The 20,618-nt window shown below is 42.7% G+C and overlaps 1 protein-coding gene across 5 annotated transcripts in view; it reads right to left on the reverse strand.

Annotated features, from left to right (window-relative positions):
• Positions 1–16,368: 16,368 nt before the first annotated feature.
• Positions 16,369–20,618, reverse strand: part of sema5ba (sema domain, seven thrombospondin repeats (type 1 and type 1-like), transmembrane domain (TM) and short cytoplasmic domain, (semaphorin) 5Ba) — a 189,524-nt gene continuing 185,274 nt past the window's right edge. For 2 of the 5 annotated variants that reach the window (XM_045206609.1, XM_045206607.1), the window contains 2 exons: positions 18,452–18,669; positions 16,369–16,750 (listed from right to left, as the gene is read on the reverse strand). In XM_045206609.1, coding sequence (XP_045062544.1) covers positions 16,580–16,750; positions 18,452–18,669 — 389 coding nt within the window. In that variant the 3' untranslated portion in view covers positions 16,369–16,579. Of the gene's footprint in view, positions 16,856–18,451; positions 18,670–20,618 lie in introns of all 5 variants that reach the window. The other 3 variants (XM_045206612.1, XM_045206608.1, XM_045206611.1) reach the window with 3 other exon arrangements.

The raw sequence follows: 20,618 nt of genomic DNA on the forward strand, positions 1-20,618 counted from the left end.
GAGCCACATCAATATTTTCAACACTTTCATTGTAAAGGGTTGAGAAGAAAAAGCAAGCAGACAGCCAGACTAGGGTTCAGTCTCCTAACTGTAATGTGGGGAGACAAGGCCTAACGGAATCAGCATGTACTCAGAGTTAAGGCAATTATGATAACCAGGCAGGCGGAAACGCTACGGCCAAGAGAACACTGGACTCTTTGATCCAGCAGGCTTCCTATTTAAATCACACACACACCTACAGAGAGATGCCTGCCTTCCTTAGCTAATGCAAACAGGCTCGCAGAATGTCGCCCCAGAAGCCCAGCTATACCTCCGTGGATTACTGGGGAGCAGTCTCTTGCACGCACGCACACATACAGACCTCCTCCTCCTCCCCTCCCTTCCCCTCATCAAAAATGAACATGTTTTTTTTTGTTTCATGTGGCTACCGGACAACATGATTTCCTTTGATTGCTGTGTTCAGACATTGTGACTCAGCACCCTGAACAAAGTGTAGGAGTGGGTACAGCCAGGGACTAACCTTCCTTTCTACCTCTGGATGAAAACGTGGCAGCCGGGGTTTGGCTGAGTAGGGAAAGTCTGAGAGCTGCAGAGGTGCAGTCAGCAGGCGACTGGACAACTGGGAGTTCATGGTGGGTCAGCAGGGGTTTGGGTGACTGATTGGTTGGGAGCTGCATGTTTTCTGTCAGTAGGCAACTGAGCCGCCATGGTGGATCAGGTACTTAGTTTCCTTTGTCCCTCTGGATGATAATGTGGCAGTCAGAGTTTTGGGTAGGGAATGTCTTGGGGGGATGTAAAGGTGCAGTTAGTAGGCGACTGGGGGTCCATGATGGATCCGCAGGGAATTGGGTGACTGACTGGGGAAGTGGCAGTCAGAGGTGTAGTCAGTGGGAAACTGGGCATCCATGGTGGATCAGCAGGGGTTTGGGTGACTGAATAGCTGGGGGATGCAGAGGTGCAGTGGGCTACAGCTTCGCCCCTCTGGATAAAAACATGTCAGGGTTTAGGTAGTGAATGGCTGGGGGAGAGTCAGAGGTACATTCAAAGGTGCAATCAGCAGGCAACTGGGCGTCCATGGTGGGTCACTAGCTTCATTAACCTATAGTCCCCTGTCCCTGTGGCATGGCGGTGTGGCACTGAGACCTCTGCTGTGACCGGCTGCTGTCACAACAGCTGCTCCAGTCCAGACCATCACCAGCCTGACGCTGACGTCAAGGACTCTGAGTCAGACGGGCGCCAAGTATCTGTCACACACAAGAGGGATGTTTCTCTACTGCTGCTCTTTTAGAGGAGGGGACAGAAAGGGAGGGAGAGAAAGCAGGAGAGAGAGAGAAAGAGAGAGAGTGATGAATATTGAGGTAGAGTGCTTGAAGATGGAGGTAGCATGGCGCCAGGTAATCCTCTCTATCTATCTCTATCTCTCTCTCTCTCTCTCTCTCTCTCTCTCTCTCTCTCTCTCTCTCTCTCTCTCTCTCTCTCTCTCTCTCTCTCTCTCTCTCTCTCTCTCTCTATATATATATATATATATATATTTACACAGTGGGGGAAAAAAGTATTTAGTCAGCCACCAATTGTGCAAGTTCTCCCACTTAAAAAGATGAGAGAGGCCTGTAATTTTCATCATAGGTACACGTCAACTATGACAGACAAATTGAGATGTTTTTTCTCCAGAAAATCACATTGTAGGATTTTTTATGAAATTATTTGCAAATTATGGTGGAAAATAAGTATTTGGTCACCTACAAAGATTTCTGGCTCTCACAGACCTGTAACTTCTTCTTTAAGAGGCTCCTCTGTCCTCCACTCGTTACCTGTATTAATGGCACCTGTTTGAACTTGCTATCAGTATAAAAGACACCTGTCCACAACCTCAAACAGTCACACTCCAAACTCCACTATGGCCAAGACCAAAGAGCTGTCAAAGGACACCAGAAACAAAATTGTAGACCTGCACCAGGCTGGGAAGACTGAATCTGCAATAGGTAAGCAGCTTGGTTTGAAGAAATCAACTGTGGGAGCAATTATTAGGAAATGGAAGACATACAAGACCACTGATAATCTCCCTCGATCTGGGGCTCCACGCAAGATCTCACCCCGTGGGGTCAAAATGATCACAAGAACGGTGAGCAAAAATCCCAGAACCACACGGGGGGACCTAGTGAATGACCTGCAGAGAGCTGGGACCAAAGTAACAAAGCCTACCATCAGTAACACACTACGCCGCCAGGGACTCAAATCCTGCAGTGCCAGACGTGTCCCCCTGCTTAAGCCAGTACATGTCCAGGCCCGTCTGAAGTTTGCTAGAGTGCATTTGGATGATCCAGAAGAGGATTGGGAGAATGTCACATGGTCAGATGAAACCAAAATATAACTTTTTGGTAAAAACTCAACTCGTCGTGTTTGGAGGACAAAGAATGCTGAGTTGCATCCAAAGAACACCATACCTACTGTGAAGCATGGGGGTGGAAACATCATGCTTTGGGGCTGTTTTTCTGCAAAGGGACCAGGACGACTGATCCGTGTAAAGGAAAGAATGAATGGGGCCATGTATCGTGAGATTTTGAGTGAAAACCTCCTTCCATCAGCAAGGGCATTGAAGATGAAACGTGGCTGGGTCTTTCAGCATGACAATGATCCCAAACACACCGCCCGGGCAACGAAGGAGTGGCTTCGTAAGAAGCATTTCAAGGTCCTGGAGTGGCCTAGCCAGTCTCCAGATCTCAACCCCATAGAAAATCTTTGGAGGGAGTTGAAAGTCCGTGTTGCCCAGCGACAGCCCCAAAACATCACTGCTCTAGAGGAGATCTGCATGGAGGAATGGGCCAAAATACCAGCAAAAGTGTGTGAAAACCTTGTGAAGACTTACAGAAAACGTTTGACCTGTGTCATTGCCAACAAAGGGTATATAACAAAGTATTGACAAACTTTTGTTATTTACCAAATACTTATTTTCCACCATAATTTGCAAATAAATTCATTAAAAATCCTACAATGTGATTTTCTGGATTTTTTTTACCCATTTTGTCTGTCATAGTTGACGTGTACCTATGATGAAAATTACAGGCCTCTCTCATCTTTTTAAGTGGGAGAACTTGCACAATTGGTGGCTGACTAAATACTTTTTTCCCCCACTGTATATATATATATATATATATATATATATATATATATATTGTGCTGCCGATGAAAGGGCCTGGACCCAGTCTGTTTAGTTCCCTTCTGTGAGGTGACTGCAGCCAGTACACTCACACTTGGACACTGGGATTGAAACATATTGCCTCGCAGTTGGAGTGACTCACGTTGCCAATGAATGAGTGGGTGTGAGGGGAGACACAGGTGAGTACAGGGCTGACCAAGTACATAACCAGTTACAGTGAAAGACAGCCCTGGCAATGTCTTTTTGTCATTGTCTTGCCACCTACTGTACATTGGTAGAGAACTACCACATTGGAAAGTGATTGGATTTCCCTGCAACCTACAACAAATCAGCCAACTGTTCTAATCTTTGAACAGATCGATTCAGATCTTTGAGCAGATAGTCTGCCCAACACCTCCCCCAAATAAAAGTCCCATCCTCCTTCATATCTCATGGGAGACAGTATCTATGTGAGCTTCATACAGTACATCCCTCTAGCTTGCTCTTTGCCAAAACCTCCTTTAAGGGAAAGAGGTATGTTGATCTCAATGGGACTTCCTGGTTAAATAAAGATTAAATAAAGAAACCTTGCTTATTCTTTGTCACAACACCACATCTCCATGCCTAAACCCACCCAAAGGAAAATACAGTAAACCACAGAGTCCTCCATGTCCTTCTCCTCCTCCACTGTGTGTGTGAGATTATGCAGCTCTCTCCTACGCTCAGTATAGAGGGTATATAGGCTGTGACAGAGAGAGCTAGCACGACTAGATAGATCCTCTCAGCAGCTTATGGCACTCTTCACAGCATGAGAGGAGAGGATAATACAGGCTAAAGAAAGGCAACTGCCAGGAGAGATCTGCTAACAATGAACCTGTTTGTCACCTTTAAGTTAAACACAGTGCAGCTCTGTCTCTGTTCACATGGGGCCCCTAAGGTGAGAAAAGACCCCTTTAAGAACCAGAGAACCAGAGATATGTGTCTCTTTTCATCAATTCTATCCCTGAACCTCAATGGGACCTCAATAAGACTTCCTGGTAAATAAAGATTTAATGAAAAATAAGTCTCAACAGGCCCAGTGGAGGTAAAGACCCAGAGTTAATATGGAACCCAAAACTGCTTGTTGAGTTCAAGCCTAGGCATTCGCTAGAGGAGCTAATGCAAGTCTTCCGGTCTCAGGCAAGGTTATAGATCACAAGAGTCACCGAAATATCTCTGCTACTTTTGCACACATTTAAACCAAGTAAAACCCAATATACTGTAGGATATCTAAACTTTCAAAACTTTTGCGACAGTTTCATCACCATTGAACAGAAACAAACGCAAAGACAGAAATACATTTCAGCACATATACATGACCCATTTGAAAAGATTAGAGTGGTGAACACTATAGACTGAGGTCAGTTGCGTTCCAAATGGCACCCTATTCCCTATATAGTGCGCTACTTTTGACCAGAGCCCAGGGCCCATTGGGTGCACTACTGTATATATGGAATAGGGTGCCATTTGGGACACAACCATTCTAGAAGAGGCCCTGTGTGTAGCTGCTCCAGCCCTCTCAGTCCTCTCAGACATAATGCTCTCCAGCTGAGAGGAAATAGGTCCTTTCCTCCTCTGAGAGGAAAGCTATGTGTGTGTGTGTGTGTGTGTGTGTGTGTGTGTGTGTGTGTGTGTGTGTGTGTGTGTGTGTTCTGCGTGTGCGTAATTGCATGCGTGTGTCTCTGAGAGAAGTGGAAATCTATCCATTCCATTACCCTCCTCCCTATAAGGACCACTATGAATCCCCAAACAACATCTGACCTTCTCAGCCCTCTACTGTAGCTTTAAAGAAATACTGCATGTTGACTAGGAACATTATGATTATATGGTGGAAAAGCTCTGAAATGTTAACACATGCAGTTGGAAGTTCTGTACCTCTGTACATACACAGTACGTATGGCCTTTGCAGCACTGTAGCTTTATTTGAAAACTGTCTGTATGATGACTAGCAGCAGCATTATGCATAATATGTGGTTTAGCGGCTCTTAAATGTCAGTAAGGAGTTCTGTCACTCTGTAATGTAGATATACAGGTCACACAGTGTTGCTGAAAAACAGATGTTTATGTACAGTACCAGTCAAAAGTTTGGACACACCTACTCATTCAAGGGTTTTTTACATTTACATTTTAGTCATTTAGCAGACACTCTTATCCAGAGCGACTTACAGTTAGTGAGTGCATACATTTTCTCCAAGAAGGAGAGTGATGGAGTGCTGCATCAGATGACCTGGCCTCCACAATCCCCCGACCTCAACCCAATTGAGATGGTTTAGGATGAGTCGGACCGCAGAGTGAAGGAAAAGCAGCCAACAAGTGCTCAGCATATGTGAGATCTCCTTCAAGACTGTTGGAAAAGCATTCCAGGTGAAGCTGGTTGAGAGAATGCCAAGAGTGTGCAAAGCTGTCATCAAGGCAAAGGGTGGCTATTTGAAGAATCTCAAATATAAAATATATTTTGATTTGTTTAACACTTTTTTGGTTACTACATGATTCCATATGTGTTATTTCATAGTTTTGATGTCTTCACTATTATTCTACAATGTAAAACATTTTTAAAATAAAGAAAAATCCTTGAATAAGTAGATGTGTCCAAACTTTTGACTGGTGGTGTAGGTAATTGTGAACAATAAGAGATAGAAAGCACTTTTGATTGTATAGTTTTATTAGGCACTTTAGACTATAAGCGCCTGACCTTTTTCATTGTTTTTCACTGAATTCAGGTTTTTATTTTTGGTTGATGTTGGCTTATTCAACATGAAGCAAGATTGTTGTACACATCTGTTTGTCTCTACCTGTGTTTAGAAAAATTACATTGAAGTAGAAAGTGTTTTGAGGACGGAAATAAGTACACACTACTTCAAACAACACCTCAGCTTTGTTGGAACAAATTGATGGTTCATAGAGAGTGCGTTGTGTGTGTGTGTGTGTGTGTGTGTGTGTGTGTGTGTGTGTGTGTGTGTGTGTGTGTGTGTGTGTGTGTGTGTGTTTTGCGACCGTTCGTGTGTGAACTTTTCGTGGACACAGCAGCAAAGTGCTTCAAATAAACAGGGAATTTGCTTAAAAGCCTAGTGCAGCATGCCAAGAATACGACCTGACACACTGATATCAGTTACTTTCTGCCTCCCGCTTTCTTGTTTCTGAAAGTTTAGTGCACTACCACCGAGAGCCTTTTTTGTTGCCTAAGCACGTACTTGCACCCCTTTCAGAACTCTCAACTTCAGATGGATACAAGGGGACAGAAAAAGGCTTGCAGCTCTCTAAATAAATGATTCAGGTTTAGCTACTTGTTCTTAGCTACCCAGGTTGGGTTCAGTTTCAACGCATTAACTTCCCACAGGGAGCAGGGGAACAGGAAGCCTATTTGTCAACGCAAGGTGTGTCTATAGTGGAGAATAGCAACTAGTCTCTGTAGAAGAGAACAAACAATCTGAATCTCAGAGGTCCTGAAAAAAACTGTTTAGCAGCAACGCTAAGATGTAAGTATTCTTATCAGATGTGACAGGAGGGAGGAAACTATCAAGTATGGATCTGGATTTGGGCTTTAATCATCTATACCACGCCCCTCAGGTCCTAGGTGGGTTGTTGTGTTTGCTAACGTGGAAAAAGACCTTACTGATTTTAGGACAAAAGCCTTGTTCCTATAAAAGGCCAATAAACGATGACACAAGGATATAATGTTGGGGTAGCTCCCTGTGGTGCATTGGACTGTTATGTTTTACACTAGTACTCTCTGTATAGCCTTGCACTGCTAGATATCGCACCGTTACCCGACCTAGAACAGCTGGGATTGAGGCTACTCTGTGGCCCCCTGGTGTAGAGGCCTTCACGGGTCCAAAAAGTTGGACGTGTTCCAAAATGGACCTGGGGCTTTCAGATACGGACCCGATATGCATAAATTAATGTAGAAAATATAGAGACCCGTTCCGAACGGACCCGAGGACAACTAGACCCATTCCGTATAGACCTTATCGGATCCAGACCCGGTCCGATCCGAGTGAGGGAAGCAGCAGGAAAGTCCATTTTTAAACTACTTTATTAACCGGAGCTTATAAAGCGCGAGGGAGAGGAGGTAGAGAGAGGTGACGCTCTAGCAGGGGCCTAGCGGACTAAACTCCACTCCATGGTGAAGGATGTTTTTGATGAACATCGATTCGCCCAAGGTCAATACTTCAAAAAAGATACATTATGAAATGCCCACCTTTGTCCCCTATAGTTGCATGCTTTTCTTTTCAGTAGCAGCCTACCTGTTGGCTCTTGATCGTTGTAGCCTATACTCCTCCTAATGGCATCATTTCAATTCTGTCTTCCATTGATTAGATATCGCCTTCCATTGACTAGATATCCACACGGAGGCTATAACTGTAGCCTATTGCTGCTTTGATGACGTATTATTGGACAACAACAACAACAAGCTACACACGCCCATCTTGTGAAAAGAAAGAGCAGCAGCATAAATTATACAATCTCTCTCTCTCTCTCTCTCTCTCTCTCTCTCTCTCTCTCTCTCTCTCTCTCTCTCTCTCTCTCTCTCTCTCTCTCTCTCTCTCTCTCTCTCTCTCTCTCTCTCTCTCTCTCTCTCTCTCTCTCTCTCTCTCTCTCTCTCTCTCTCTCTCTCTCTCTCTCTCTCTCTCTCTCTCTCTCTCTCTCTCTCTCTCTCTCTCTCTCTCTCTCTCTCTCTCTCTCTCTCTCTCTCTCTCTCTCTCTCTCTCATGTGTAGAAAAAGGCCGCTTTCACAAGTCCCATGTTATGGAATAGGTGCAAACTTTATATCAGCAGAAAGAGGAGATTGAGCTGCAGCCACTACAACTAGTGTAACAACCTTTTACTGCAGTGGGCTAAATCAGGGTCACACAGAGTGTTTCTTGGTAGTCTTAAACAAATCTACTTTGAAACAAAAGTATACACCTCACACACATGGTTATGGGCTTAAAACAAAGAAGACACCTGTACCATGTCAGATATAGAGTTGAAATGTATTCAATTTTGAGTATTGAGAAAAGAACACACACACACGACACCCACATCAAACCACACCCCAAAACCAACTCACGTTTGAATTCAGTAATGACCGCTAGCCTTTCATAATGAACCAAATCTAAAACGAGGCCAAATCAGGAAGTGCAGTCACCCTTTATTTCAGATGGAATCAAGGCAAAATAGAGCTTGTTCTGCAATTTCTTTCCCCGGGGGAACCCCCCCAGCCCAGAACTCCCTGGCTGGCTACTTTTTCTATTTGGCTGGCTACTCCATGTACTTACCAAAAACACTGTACACATTCAGGTTGTACAACTAATGTACAGTACTACGCATTTGGCACAACGGTTCTGATACAACAGAGAGTTTTTCTATGCAAAAATAATTACATTTAGAAACACCGAACAATGGTTGTGTAAAAAATTTTGTGCAGACAAACTCTCTGTCATATCACAAAAATATCAGTTGTTACACAATAATTGTGTCAAATGTGTTGTATATCAGTCGACAACCTGAGTGTGTACGGGCCTCCATGATTCAGTAAGACCCTATTTCCTTTATTTAGGAATGGTGGAGTCCCTATTAATAGAAGCCAAGAGATACGGTACCTTTTTATACCATCTTTAGATGTGTGCATGTCCCCATCAACATTTCCGTGCCATCAGCAATTTCTTTTTAAGTTTTACGGCCAAGTCATCAATATCCCCACTCCTCAGAGTGCGCTTTAGCATTTACAACCCCTGGCAGGTGGTTAAGTAGATTAAATAAAAAACAAATGGATGGCTCCATCAATACCTTACAGCCTCGCAACGAACAACAACTATAAACTGGAGGTGCTCAAAATGAGTCCCTAATAAAATAAATATAAAAGTAAAACATTCTAGAATTGATTTTAGCGTGTGATTTGAGACTGGTACTATATTTATTTTTAATTTTTAAAGATGTGAGCATGGTGTTTTGACATCGTTTGGTTTCCTCTCTCTTTCATTAGAGAGGACTGGGGAGGGATGGTGTACAGGAGAAGACCCTACATCACTGCCCTTTCTCTGCCTCCCACTCATCACTCACCGTCAGGCTATGTTAACCTGGAACAACATTAACCCATCCTCCTGTGTTGGTCTGGCTAATGGAGGTTGGAGAAAACAAACAAGGCCATGGAGTTGTTAGATCCACTCTGACCTCTGATTCTCTATTGGTCGTTAGGGTTAGGGTTGGGGTTAGGGTTGTGGTTTAGGCTAGGGTTAGGGTTAGGGTTGTGGTTTAGGCTAGGGTTAGAGTTGGGGGTAGGGTTGTGGTTTAGGCTAGGGTTAGAGTTGAAGCAGGATCTGGACAGGGATGGGCAAAAATTACAAAATACGATTACAAAATACCATAAAGATCAATGTATCAAGATAAACTACAAAATACTTGTATTTTGAAATACAGAAATACATTTGTAAGTAGCCGACATGAACAGCAACAACATTCTCAGTAACGGTTATAGAAACGTTTTACTTGCTATGATTGTGATATGTGTTGTTTATCTACCTTAGTTGAATGAACTGACTGTAAATGACCAAAATGTAAATATATATGTGAAAATGAACATACCAAAATGAACTGCAAAGCACACAATTTATCATTGACCTTGTTTTAGGGTCATGTTTTGAATTTTAGGACCCCTGTAGGTAATAAAATAATATAAAAAAATGAATTTGGCCTTTAATACTATAGCCCATAGAAACACATTGAATAACACATTAATAAATGGCAAAAACAGACAGTAAACATTTGTATCATAAGGAATAAGGTTTTGAAGTGTCTGTCCTATATCTAGGAGATATAAGAAAGCATCATATTAGTTTGTGGACCAAACCGTTCAGACGCTACAGACGTTTTCGTGAGAAGACTGATTTTCGGGATGTCTCATGGTCTGACAAACACTGGTGTAGCTCAGCCACCTTCCACTGCAGATACAGAAGGCCGCCATTGGCTGATGCGGTGGATTGAGACGCAGCCCATGCAAAAAAACAGATATCTCTAGCTTAAACTGATGGATTTTGATGTTTTTTTTTTATTATGTTACTTAGATTGATGCATGGGTGCATCAATAGACTCGTAGCCCTTTCATGCAGTCAATGACCAAAAGTGCCCTTTTTGGCCTCATGGGTTGAATGTTATTCATATTTTTCATAATTTCATCATTAATAAAGATTATTTATTACAAAAAACTGATGAAAATCCGATGTTTCTATGTCAAACAGTTTTGTTATATTTCAGTCTTCTGTGATGTATATAAAGTGTAATATTGGGATGCAAACTCAAAATTGAATAAATATCAACTCTATATCTGACATGGTACAGGTGTCTTATTTTTCTTAAGCCCATAACCATGTGTGAGGTGTATATTTTTGTTTCAAATTAGATTTGTATAAGATTACCAAGAATCACTCTGTGTGACCCTGATTTAGCCCACTGCAGTAAAAAAAATGTTAAGGATTAACCTTGTTCTCCTAACCTGCTACGTTAATTCTCCTAACCTGCTCCGTAAATTCTCCTGAACCTGCTACGAAAAGTCAATTTTGACAAAAGGTGTATCCCTTCTAGACAAAACCTTGTTTTGGGGCAGAGCTCATTGGAATAATACTCAGCATGCTTTGCAATTGTCAATTTTTACATACACATTTATATTTAGTTCATTTAGCAGATGCTCTTATCACACCATAGTGCCAACAGACTTATGATATCAATGTAGGGTGAAAGGGGGCCACAAAAATGTGAACCGCTATAAAAAATGAAAAATACAAATTACAGCTCTAACCATAGTTCCAGGGTTGTCCACTGGTCAACTGCTCCACAGCTTTACCTGATTCGACAAAGGTTGCTGTTGAACAAAAGATTAGCAGAGTAAACACTGAAACTTGCCTCTGATTCAAATGTGCATACTTTTTATAAAGACAGATCACTGAAATGGTCAGTTTGAAAGTGTCAAACCCAAATGTCTACAAATCTGTAGTGGGACCTTATAATTGTTGTTCAAGACACTGAAGACTCAGTAGAATCTAAACTTAATTAGATTTCAAATGCCACGGAGTCCCTTTCAGTCCCTTTGAGTTCATCTCAGGCGAAGTTCCATTGTACACTTCAGAGAATAATTAATTGTAAGCTGATGCGTCAAATCAAACAATTTCCCATTGTTTCTCAGAGGACGGAGATCTGAGTTTTTGTGAGTGTGTGTGTGCGTGTGTGTGTGTGACTGACCACTGAACATGACGACACAATCCAGAACCCCCAGACGTTGAGATGAGAGCCATCGTCTGGCACAGAGATCTGTGGTTCTGTGTGATCTTCTCTGTCATGTAAACACACAAACACTTCTGTCTCTGCATCCCACTCTTGATCCTTCCTCCGGGGAAGAAATACTTCAAAACCATCAACAACGGCCCTCCACTTGGTAAACATCAACAGAGAGAACTAGAACATCTGAGATCCACTAGGCCCACTGGTGATATTGTAATGTACATCAGACGGACGCACTGATGCTAAGCTAATGGTAAAGCACTGGAGCCAATAACCAGGACAGTCCTTAAGATCCATGTTTCTCAAAGGCCACTGGTCATGGTGTAATGTACATCAGAGGGCCGTGGCGCACTTATGCTGACACTAATTTTAAAGCACTGGAGCCTGTGTTAGCAGCGGTGCATCTGAGGTAAAAAGGAGAACTGGGACACTTGGTACTAACTTGCAGCTCTGCAGCCCAGAGGACACTGAGAGGTACAGGAGGAAGATGGACTCCCATGGTGGAGAGAGAGGGTCACCTCCTTTGCAGCAGTGGTGTCTTGTCCTGTCTAGTCCTCCTCATTTCCACTCTGACTCTCATTACATCATCTGATGGATAGTTACCTCACACACCAGCCATCCCTATAGGACAATACTCAGCATTATTAGCCTATAGGATGAGACTACTATAGATGGATAGTGACCCCTGACTGTGAGCCAGCTTTCCCATCACACCATGATCACAATCCATCATGTCCATGCCAGTGGGTCAGCTCAGCAGATGAGGTGATTAATGCAATTGCTGTGTTCATCAATAAAGACACTCTCAGCTGCCCTAAGCTTCTCTGGGTAATGGAGAGGCACAGCCAGGGCAGCGCTCTAGCCAAATGAGGAGGAAGCACTGTACCTGAGTGGGGTGGGGGTTTCTGAGTTGTCCGATTAATTTCAGCCCTGCCATACACAGTACTGTAGGCTACATACAGTATATGGATACTTTCAGGGTGAGGGAAGTGTATATTTACTGTAGGTATAAAATGATAGGGAAGATGTGTTGTCAATTTCAGGTGATACCTGTACATACAGTATAGCGTCATCTGCGGAGGCATTGGACTGATGTGATGGAATGATGGAGTTCTTACACACACACACACACACACACACACACACACACACACACACACACACACACACACACACACACACACACACACACACACACACACACACGTCGTGTTGGCATCAAGGTTTATTATCCTTTATAATGTACAATATACAAAAATATAGAGTACCAAAAATTCACAGTGTCTAAAAGGCAGTGATTAAAGTCTACATCACATATCTAATAGTACCACCAGGTCAGTTGCATAGAAGGGCACCGAGCCAATCAGGGGACAGAGCTTCACAATGTGACATCCAGCTTGCCCAATCAAAAATTACTACAGGGCCAGGGTAAGCCAATCAGAGGGAGTCACCATTTAGGGGGAGCCAATCACAAACCAAGAAATGTGGGTCAGGCACGTGGGGAAAAGGAAAACCACTGGAGGGGTTGCTGTAAATCCTCTCAACAGCTTAATTACTTTGATCTAATTTGATCTAGCCAATGGACTATCGTAATACTTACTATACACTACTCATCATTTTCTGCATCTTGTTCTTATTTGAAATTTTTAGGCAGGCCTTTTAAGTTTTTTAAAACTGTTGTGGTGACATTGATTTTGTATTAAACTGGCATGAGTGCTTCTAAAAGGACAGGCTGTCTTTGTTACTCCAAAGCCTTGTTTATACCTGGTGAAATTTTTTGTGAAAAGAAAATATCAGAATTGGGCTGTCTGTCTAAACGCAGCCTTATTCGTCCACTGTGACCGCACTGTGACCAGATTTCCTGGTCCCTCACTGTATGAAAATTATTTGATGGATTTCTTTCAAAATAATATTCATTAATTTATTTTAAGACACATATTGATGTCATAAGTTAATGGTGCCACCTGTCAATAATTTTAGAAGGCGGGATAATTATGATTGAAATGGTTTCACTGTCCAGACACAATGAGTCCCTGACTACCTCCGGAGGTGGTCAGTAAGATCTGATCACAATCAGATCATAATGTGTCTTTTGATCGTCTATACCTGTCTGCAAATGTGGGCACAATCAGGATGTGGACACAATCAGCACAAAGCATGCATGTTAGCACCAGGTATAAACAGGGATTAAGATACTACATAGGATGTAGCTAAACTGTACATCTGTAGAAAGTTACAAAACAGCTGGAGAAGTTGTCCAGGCCTTAGTCAACCAGTCACATTGGCAAGCTCTATCCCCTTACAAACCCCATGGTTCGTGAGTACATAGCTGCTGCACTTTTTTTACAACTAAGGCTTTTTTATTTTTTAAACAGTGTTAGCTATACAACAATATACATTGACATTATACTAACCTTTAGATGTCATTAATGCTCTGCAGATCGAAGGCTGTCTCTTATGTACAGATAGAGCTCTCGTGCATATAGCGGAACTATAGAATTAGAATGATAGAATAGAATCATTCTATTTCTATGAGCGGAACTGAAAGCATTGCTGCTAAATTAGCATTCATTTTAACAGCAGGCATAATAATAAAATATAGCTCAGTTCTGTTTCTGAAATGCCCTTTATGATCCAAGCTTCACTAGAAATAGTGTTTCCTTATGAGGACTGCGCAGCTCTCGTTAACTTACAATGATTAACATCTTATACATGGAACATATAGAAACCCAGTGGAACATTAGGAGTGACATCATCATAATGTGTGAAAAAAATGCACATACCCCTTTACAGATCCCATTATATACATTCATATGTAAGAAATAATTACATTTACATTGTACAAAATACATACAGAGTTGTCTGTTCCTCTCCTCCTTCACGCTCACAGGCATACACATACGAAGCAAGCAAACATACACACTCACACGCACATGCACACACCCACGCACACCCACACACACACACACGCACAAGCACACAAAAAAACATTAATCTCATACCAAAGCATTTCTAAGCATGATTTAGCATTGTAAAGAGAGGGACACATTGATATTCGCTACAGTCAGACTGTGAATATTTGCTTCTACATTATTTTATTTTATTTGTAAAATCTTAGTGTTTTTTACAACCAAATCTCTATTTTTTATGTACTGAAATGGTGTGTTATACAAGGGTCCAGACCCTTTCACTTTTTTATTTATTAAAACCTCTCAGTATAGTGATGCAGGTCTTTAGATGTTGTACACATGAAATTGTGTGATTCTGAACTTTATCCGCAACGTTATATTCCATTTTGTTGCGACTCGAACGATACAGCTTTGTCCATTTTAGCAGCAGGCTACTAGGAGAATGGAACAGCTAGATAGGGGAAACAGCTGGAGTCACACAAAATGGAATATAATGTTTCATGTGTACAACATCTAAAGACCTGCATCACTATACTGAAGGTTTTCAGTTTCTAAAAGGACGTATTTGAATGTTTCTGGAGCATTTGTTCATGTTTTTTCAGAGCTCCCGTACTGCACAACGAGGATGAGGTAGTGACTCGCTGGTTGGGGTATGTTTCTCAAAAACAAGTGAAATTGCAACAACAAAAAATGTCTGGACCCTTATATAACATACCATCAAAAATAGAGATGTGGTTGTAATAAAGCAAAATGATCCTTTAATATGTCAGACACGTATTGGCTACTAAGCTGCTGTGATTTCTTTTTATGTTGTGGTGTGAAACTGATGAGAAACTCAAAAGTGAATCAGCTATCCCTTATTTGTGAAATAAAACATTTCCTCCTATCCTACTGCTCTCTCGAGCATCAAACAAATAACCTCCCTCATAATAATAGCTTATTATCCCACCTTGTAAGATATCATATAAAATCAGTTGCAGTCCAGTTCTGCACACTGGCCATATTTAATATGACCACTGAGCGGTAGGTAGGTAGGTATAGTACTCAGTAGAATGCATCCATTCCATTCTAGAACCAAGGGAATTCCTTCCAGAAGTCTTTATATCATCATAAAAAGAAGTAATAGAAAGTCAAATCTGACCCCACATGATCCCTTCTATTGTATACCCAAAGCATCCCAAAGCTGTATCCCATCAACTGATTCCAACTCAGTCAGACACCTCATCGCTCTAGCCCATGTTCAGATCATTCCCTGGGAAACAATGCCTTTGTGAAAAACCGATACAGTACATAACACAGCCAGCCTGAGGTGTGGGCCTTGTTTGGACATTAGCAGATAGAGAGATTCTCTCCAGCAGTGAGTATGTCTGTATCTATGTGGTCTAGTGTAGGCAGTTTTCCCATAACAGATCACCCGCTGCTATTCCTGGATGTGCCTCTGTTCCTCTGTTCCCCTGGTCCCCTAGGACCACTCCGCCACAGCGGAGCTGAAGTCCCAGGTTCTTGTCCTCCTCGTGTCATGTGATGAGGCGAGGTGAGCTGAGTGCATCCATCCACCTCCAAACAAAATAGAACTGATATTGATCTCTTCATCTCTTGATTTAATTGAGTTCTTTTTTTTGTTCCCTCCTGATTCACATCCACCATACTAAAGGACAGACACAATGATATGCGCTGGTAGGGTTGTTCTGGGTAACTGCTTTTGTTGTTGGGAGAATTCGGTGTTTATCATGGGGATGGATGCTGCAGACCGAGGGGATGTTGGTGTCATTGAGACTCATTCATAGAGGTGACCAGACAGACCAGGGAGGAGAGGTGGCGGCCATTTAGAGTTTTCTCCTAAGGCCAACTCTAGCCTCTCGGGACAGCAACACCTACACCTACAGTAAGGCGCTCAGGTTGTCATGTTCCACAGGGATAATTAGTTCTCCAACTCCATACTGTAGCTTATAGTGTCTTATAGAGTTCATCATTTATCTCGCCACCGAAGCACTACGTTGACACTGTGATGTCCAGTACTCCCCCCCACCCCAAACTATGATCAAATTCCTGGCTGTACTTAGTGAGTCTACCCTTACACCCCCCCCCATATCCCCCATGGGATAAAGGAGAGGGGAGCAAAAATGAGTTCCAGGTCAGAGGTTGTTTTCAGTCACCATGCCATCTGTCACCATGGTGATAGGGGTGGAGTTCAGTTCAGTCTGGGTGGGTGGGGCCTGGGCCATGGGGGAGGGGGGGTGTCTCAGCTGTTGTTATAGGTCCTGCAGGGGGAAGGGGAGGAGTCAGGCCTGTTGTAGTCATATTTGCCCAGCGCTGTGGGGTAGTAGGTGGTGGTGTACATGTTAGTCTGCTGCAGGGGCGTTGGGTAGAAGTTAGACCTCTCATCTGGGAGCAGGTTATTCTTGTTCAGGGTCTGGAGGAGGAGAGAAGAGTGTCATAACAGGTGACAGTGGCTACAAAATTAGACAAAAAACACTGATGGGTTGAAAAGGTACGTACTGTTCAGTAAAGTGTTTTTCTGGGTGAGGTGGGAAGAGTAGAGAAAACAGTCATAACAGTGTTATAACAGTGACATAAGAGTTTTATACCAGTGTTGTAACAGATGGGTTAGTTTACCAATGACTCAGACAGGAGCAATATCAATATATTAGACTCTTACAGGTTGAAAAGTGGGCAACAGTGCTGGGTACTGTAGGGTAGATTTCTAAGCAAGGTACAACACTTCAACAAATTTGATTTAGCAGTCAAACATCAAGCATAATCAATGAACAAATATGAGAGACATGAATAAATTACAGTAGGCACCTAAAAAACCTTTAGTCTGCATCCCAAATGGCACCTTATTCCCTTTATAGTGCACTACTTTTGATCAGAGCCCATAGGGAATGTACTGCAATATATAGGAAATTAGGTCCCATTTGGGACACACCCTTAATTTAATGCACTTGCACTTTAGAGGCAGGTCGTGGCGGCTAGAAGCCACAACACGCCGACGGAAGGAACACTTTACGGAGGCTGCTGAGTAATGTCATTTAGCTCTAGGCCAAACACTGCTCTGTAAATGAGTTACAGAATCAGTGAAATGCACAACAACGTCGGCCATCATGGATGAGGGTGGTGAGGGCCTGTGAAGAAACAACCGCATAATGTGATGGCTAGAGCAACAATAACAGCAGTAGTTCTCAGGTTGAGCCAGTGGCTCTAGCTAGATAGCCTGGTTTAACCAGACTGAATGCTGCGCTCAATGGTGAAACGTAGAGAAATCAGTTAGGATGCCAGGCTAATAGCTAGCTAGCTACCTGTCGTATGAAATATGCCTGGTCTGATCATTAACCTAATGAGACCCTGCTCTCACCATATGACTCTCATAATTAGGGCCCAGCATAAGGACCCAGCCTCAGCAACACGTTAGGATCCAGCCTCAATCAGCCACAAACACATCACTCAGCCAGCTGGTGGCTGACATCTTTAGAAAATAATCAGGTTTCCTTCTGAGAAGCAGCAACCGTCACCTGAGATAAAGAGCATCCTAGCATAATACTTGACTAATTATGGGGCAATAGAATATGCAACTGCAGTATGTATAGAAGGTGGATCATGATACAACGTTGGTCCTAGGGCTAACCCTGCCACCTGCAGGGAGGGCAATGCCATGGTGGGACAGATCGATGAGATCGGACCATGGCTCACAGGAACACACAGATGTTAGGGCCAAGACATAGGGAAGGTGGGGCAGGAGGGTGGCGCTTGATTTTACATGTATCAATATTGTTCAGCCAGCAACGATGTTTCGGCTGCTACCTTCCTCAAAAGATGCTGGTTCCAGCATTATAAACAGCAGTGGGAGTCCATGGCTACAACAGGCTAACGAGGGCCATTAATAAGGACTGAGACTGTGAAGAGAAAGTAGAGTAAGGAAACCAGATGAAGACAAATAAGACATACATGTTCTGAGCTCTCACCATAACTCATCCCCTGTACAGTAGTTCATGTAATGAAATAAACCTATGCATATGGAATCTCTACGTAGAAAATTGTGTTTCTTGGTGTGTGTATGCAAGCGCGTGTCTGCATGCGTGCATTTGTGTCTACGTGTGTGACAATCCTTGAATACCTGTGACAATACCTTGAACTCCATGGGCGTGTACTTCTCGTTCTTTGGTGTGGTGTTGCCCTTGTAGTTGAGGTGGTTGGGCGTGGTGGGGTGTATGACGGCGGACTCCTGCGAGGGCTTGTGGAAGCGCTGACTGTACATGTAGACCAGAAAGGACAGAAGGCCCGCCCCCAGGAAACAGGACACGCCTGTGGCTATCAGGTGCAGCGAGGTGAACGCTGGGAAGACACAACAAAGCAGACAGATGGGAGGAGGTCAGTCAGGATGTTTGGTTCACTTATCTGTGTCTGTAATCTGCCGTTTTCGCTCTTTCTGTCCTCCATCAGGTATTGTTTTGCAGTAAAATGGTGGTTCATTCAGGGGCAACAAGCTCTACCTCAGTAATCTGGTTGATAATCTGTTTTTGGTTTCTTGCCAACTCCTATGGTCATTCAATAGCCACAGGAGTTGGCAAGACAGCACAAACAGATCGGGGACCAGGCTAGCAATGTTTGTTTATTCAAGAGCACCAAGCTCCTTCTTCTCAGTTCCCTTGGCGTCTTTCCTGGAAACTGTCCAATGGTGTGGTGGCACAGCCTTTTCAAACCATTACCGTTCCCAGCAGGCTACCTACACCTCATTCTATAGGCCGTCCCCCCTAATACATATTCCCCATCTGATGATTGGTTCAAAGGCTTGTGCCATCCTGATTTTCTCCAGCACAGTGCCTTCAGAAAGTATTCACACCCCTTGACTTTTTACACATTTTATTGTGCTACAGCCTGAATTTAAAATGGATTAAATTCCGATGTGTTGTCACTGGCCTAAACACAGTACCCCATAATGTTTTTTTTAATTAAACAAATTAATTAAAAATGAAAAGCTGAAATATCTTGAGTCAATAAGTATTCAAACCCTTTGTTATGGCAAGCCTAAATAAAAACATTTGCTTAAACAAGTCACATAATAAGTTGCATTGACTCACTCGGTGTGCAATAATAGTGTTTTACATGATTTTTGAATGACTACCCAACACATACAATCATCTGTAAGGTCCCTCAGTCAAGCAGTGAATTTCAAACACAGATTCAACCACAAAGACCAGGGAGGTTTTCCAATGCCTCACAAAGAAGGGCACCTATTGGTATATGGGTGAAAAATGTAATATCCCTTTGAGCATGGTGAAGTTATTAATTACACTTTGGATGGTGTATCAATACATCCAGTCACTACAAAGATACAGGCGTCCTTCCTAACTCAGTTGCTAGAGATTAAGGAAACCGCTCAGGGATTTCGCCATGAGGCAAATGGTGACTTTAAAACAGTTACTGAGTTTGATGGCTGTGATAGGAGAAAACTGAAGATGGATCAACAACATTGTAGGTACTCCTCAATACTAACGTAATTGACAGAGTGAAAAGAAGGAAGCCTGTACAGAATAAAAATATTACAAAACATGCATCCTGTTTGCATAGTGGCGGGAAATAGGAGTGCTGAGGATGCTTTTTCACAAAAGTAGTGCACTGGGCCTTTACTAGTCCTGTATTAGCAGACCGATATAGCCCTCTGTAGCATGGGCAAGTATTTTTTTCTTCACAAATGTAGTGCACTGGGCCTTTATGAGTCCTGTATTAGCGGACCAATAGCCGTCTCTTATTTCGCAGCTCCCCCACCCCCAAACATCTTCCCGCGGCTATGCCTGTTTTCAACAAGGCACTGAAGTAATACTGAAAAAATGTGGCAAAGAAAGTTAAACTTTGGTCCTGAATACAAAGTGTTATGTTTAGGGCAAATCCAATACAAGACATTACTGAGTACCACTCTCCATATTTTCAAGCATAGTGGTGGCTGCATCATGTTATGGATATGCTTGTAATCGTTAAACTCCCCCACCCCCAAACGGAATGGAGCTATAAGCACAGTCAAAATCCTATAGAAAAAGCTAGTTCAGTCTGCTTTCCACCAGACACTGGGAGATGTATTCACCTTCAGCAGGACAATAACCTAAAACACAAGGCCAAATCTACACTGGAGTTGCTTACCAAGAAGACAGTGAATGTTCCTGAGTGGCCAAGTTACAGTTTTGACTTAAATCTACTTGAAAATCTATGGCATGACCTGAAATTGGTTGTCTAGCAGTGACCAACAACCAAATTGACAGAACTTAAAGAATTTTGAAAAGAATAAT

This window comes from Coregonus clupeaformis, chromosome 23 (genome assembly GCF_020615455.1).
Source record: "Coregonus clupeaformis isolate EN_2021a chromosome 23, ASM2061545v1, whole genome shotgun sequence".
NCBI classification, from domain to species: Eukaryota; Metazoa; Chordata; class Actinopteri; order Salmoniformes; family Salmonidae; genus Coregonus; species Coregonus clupeaformis.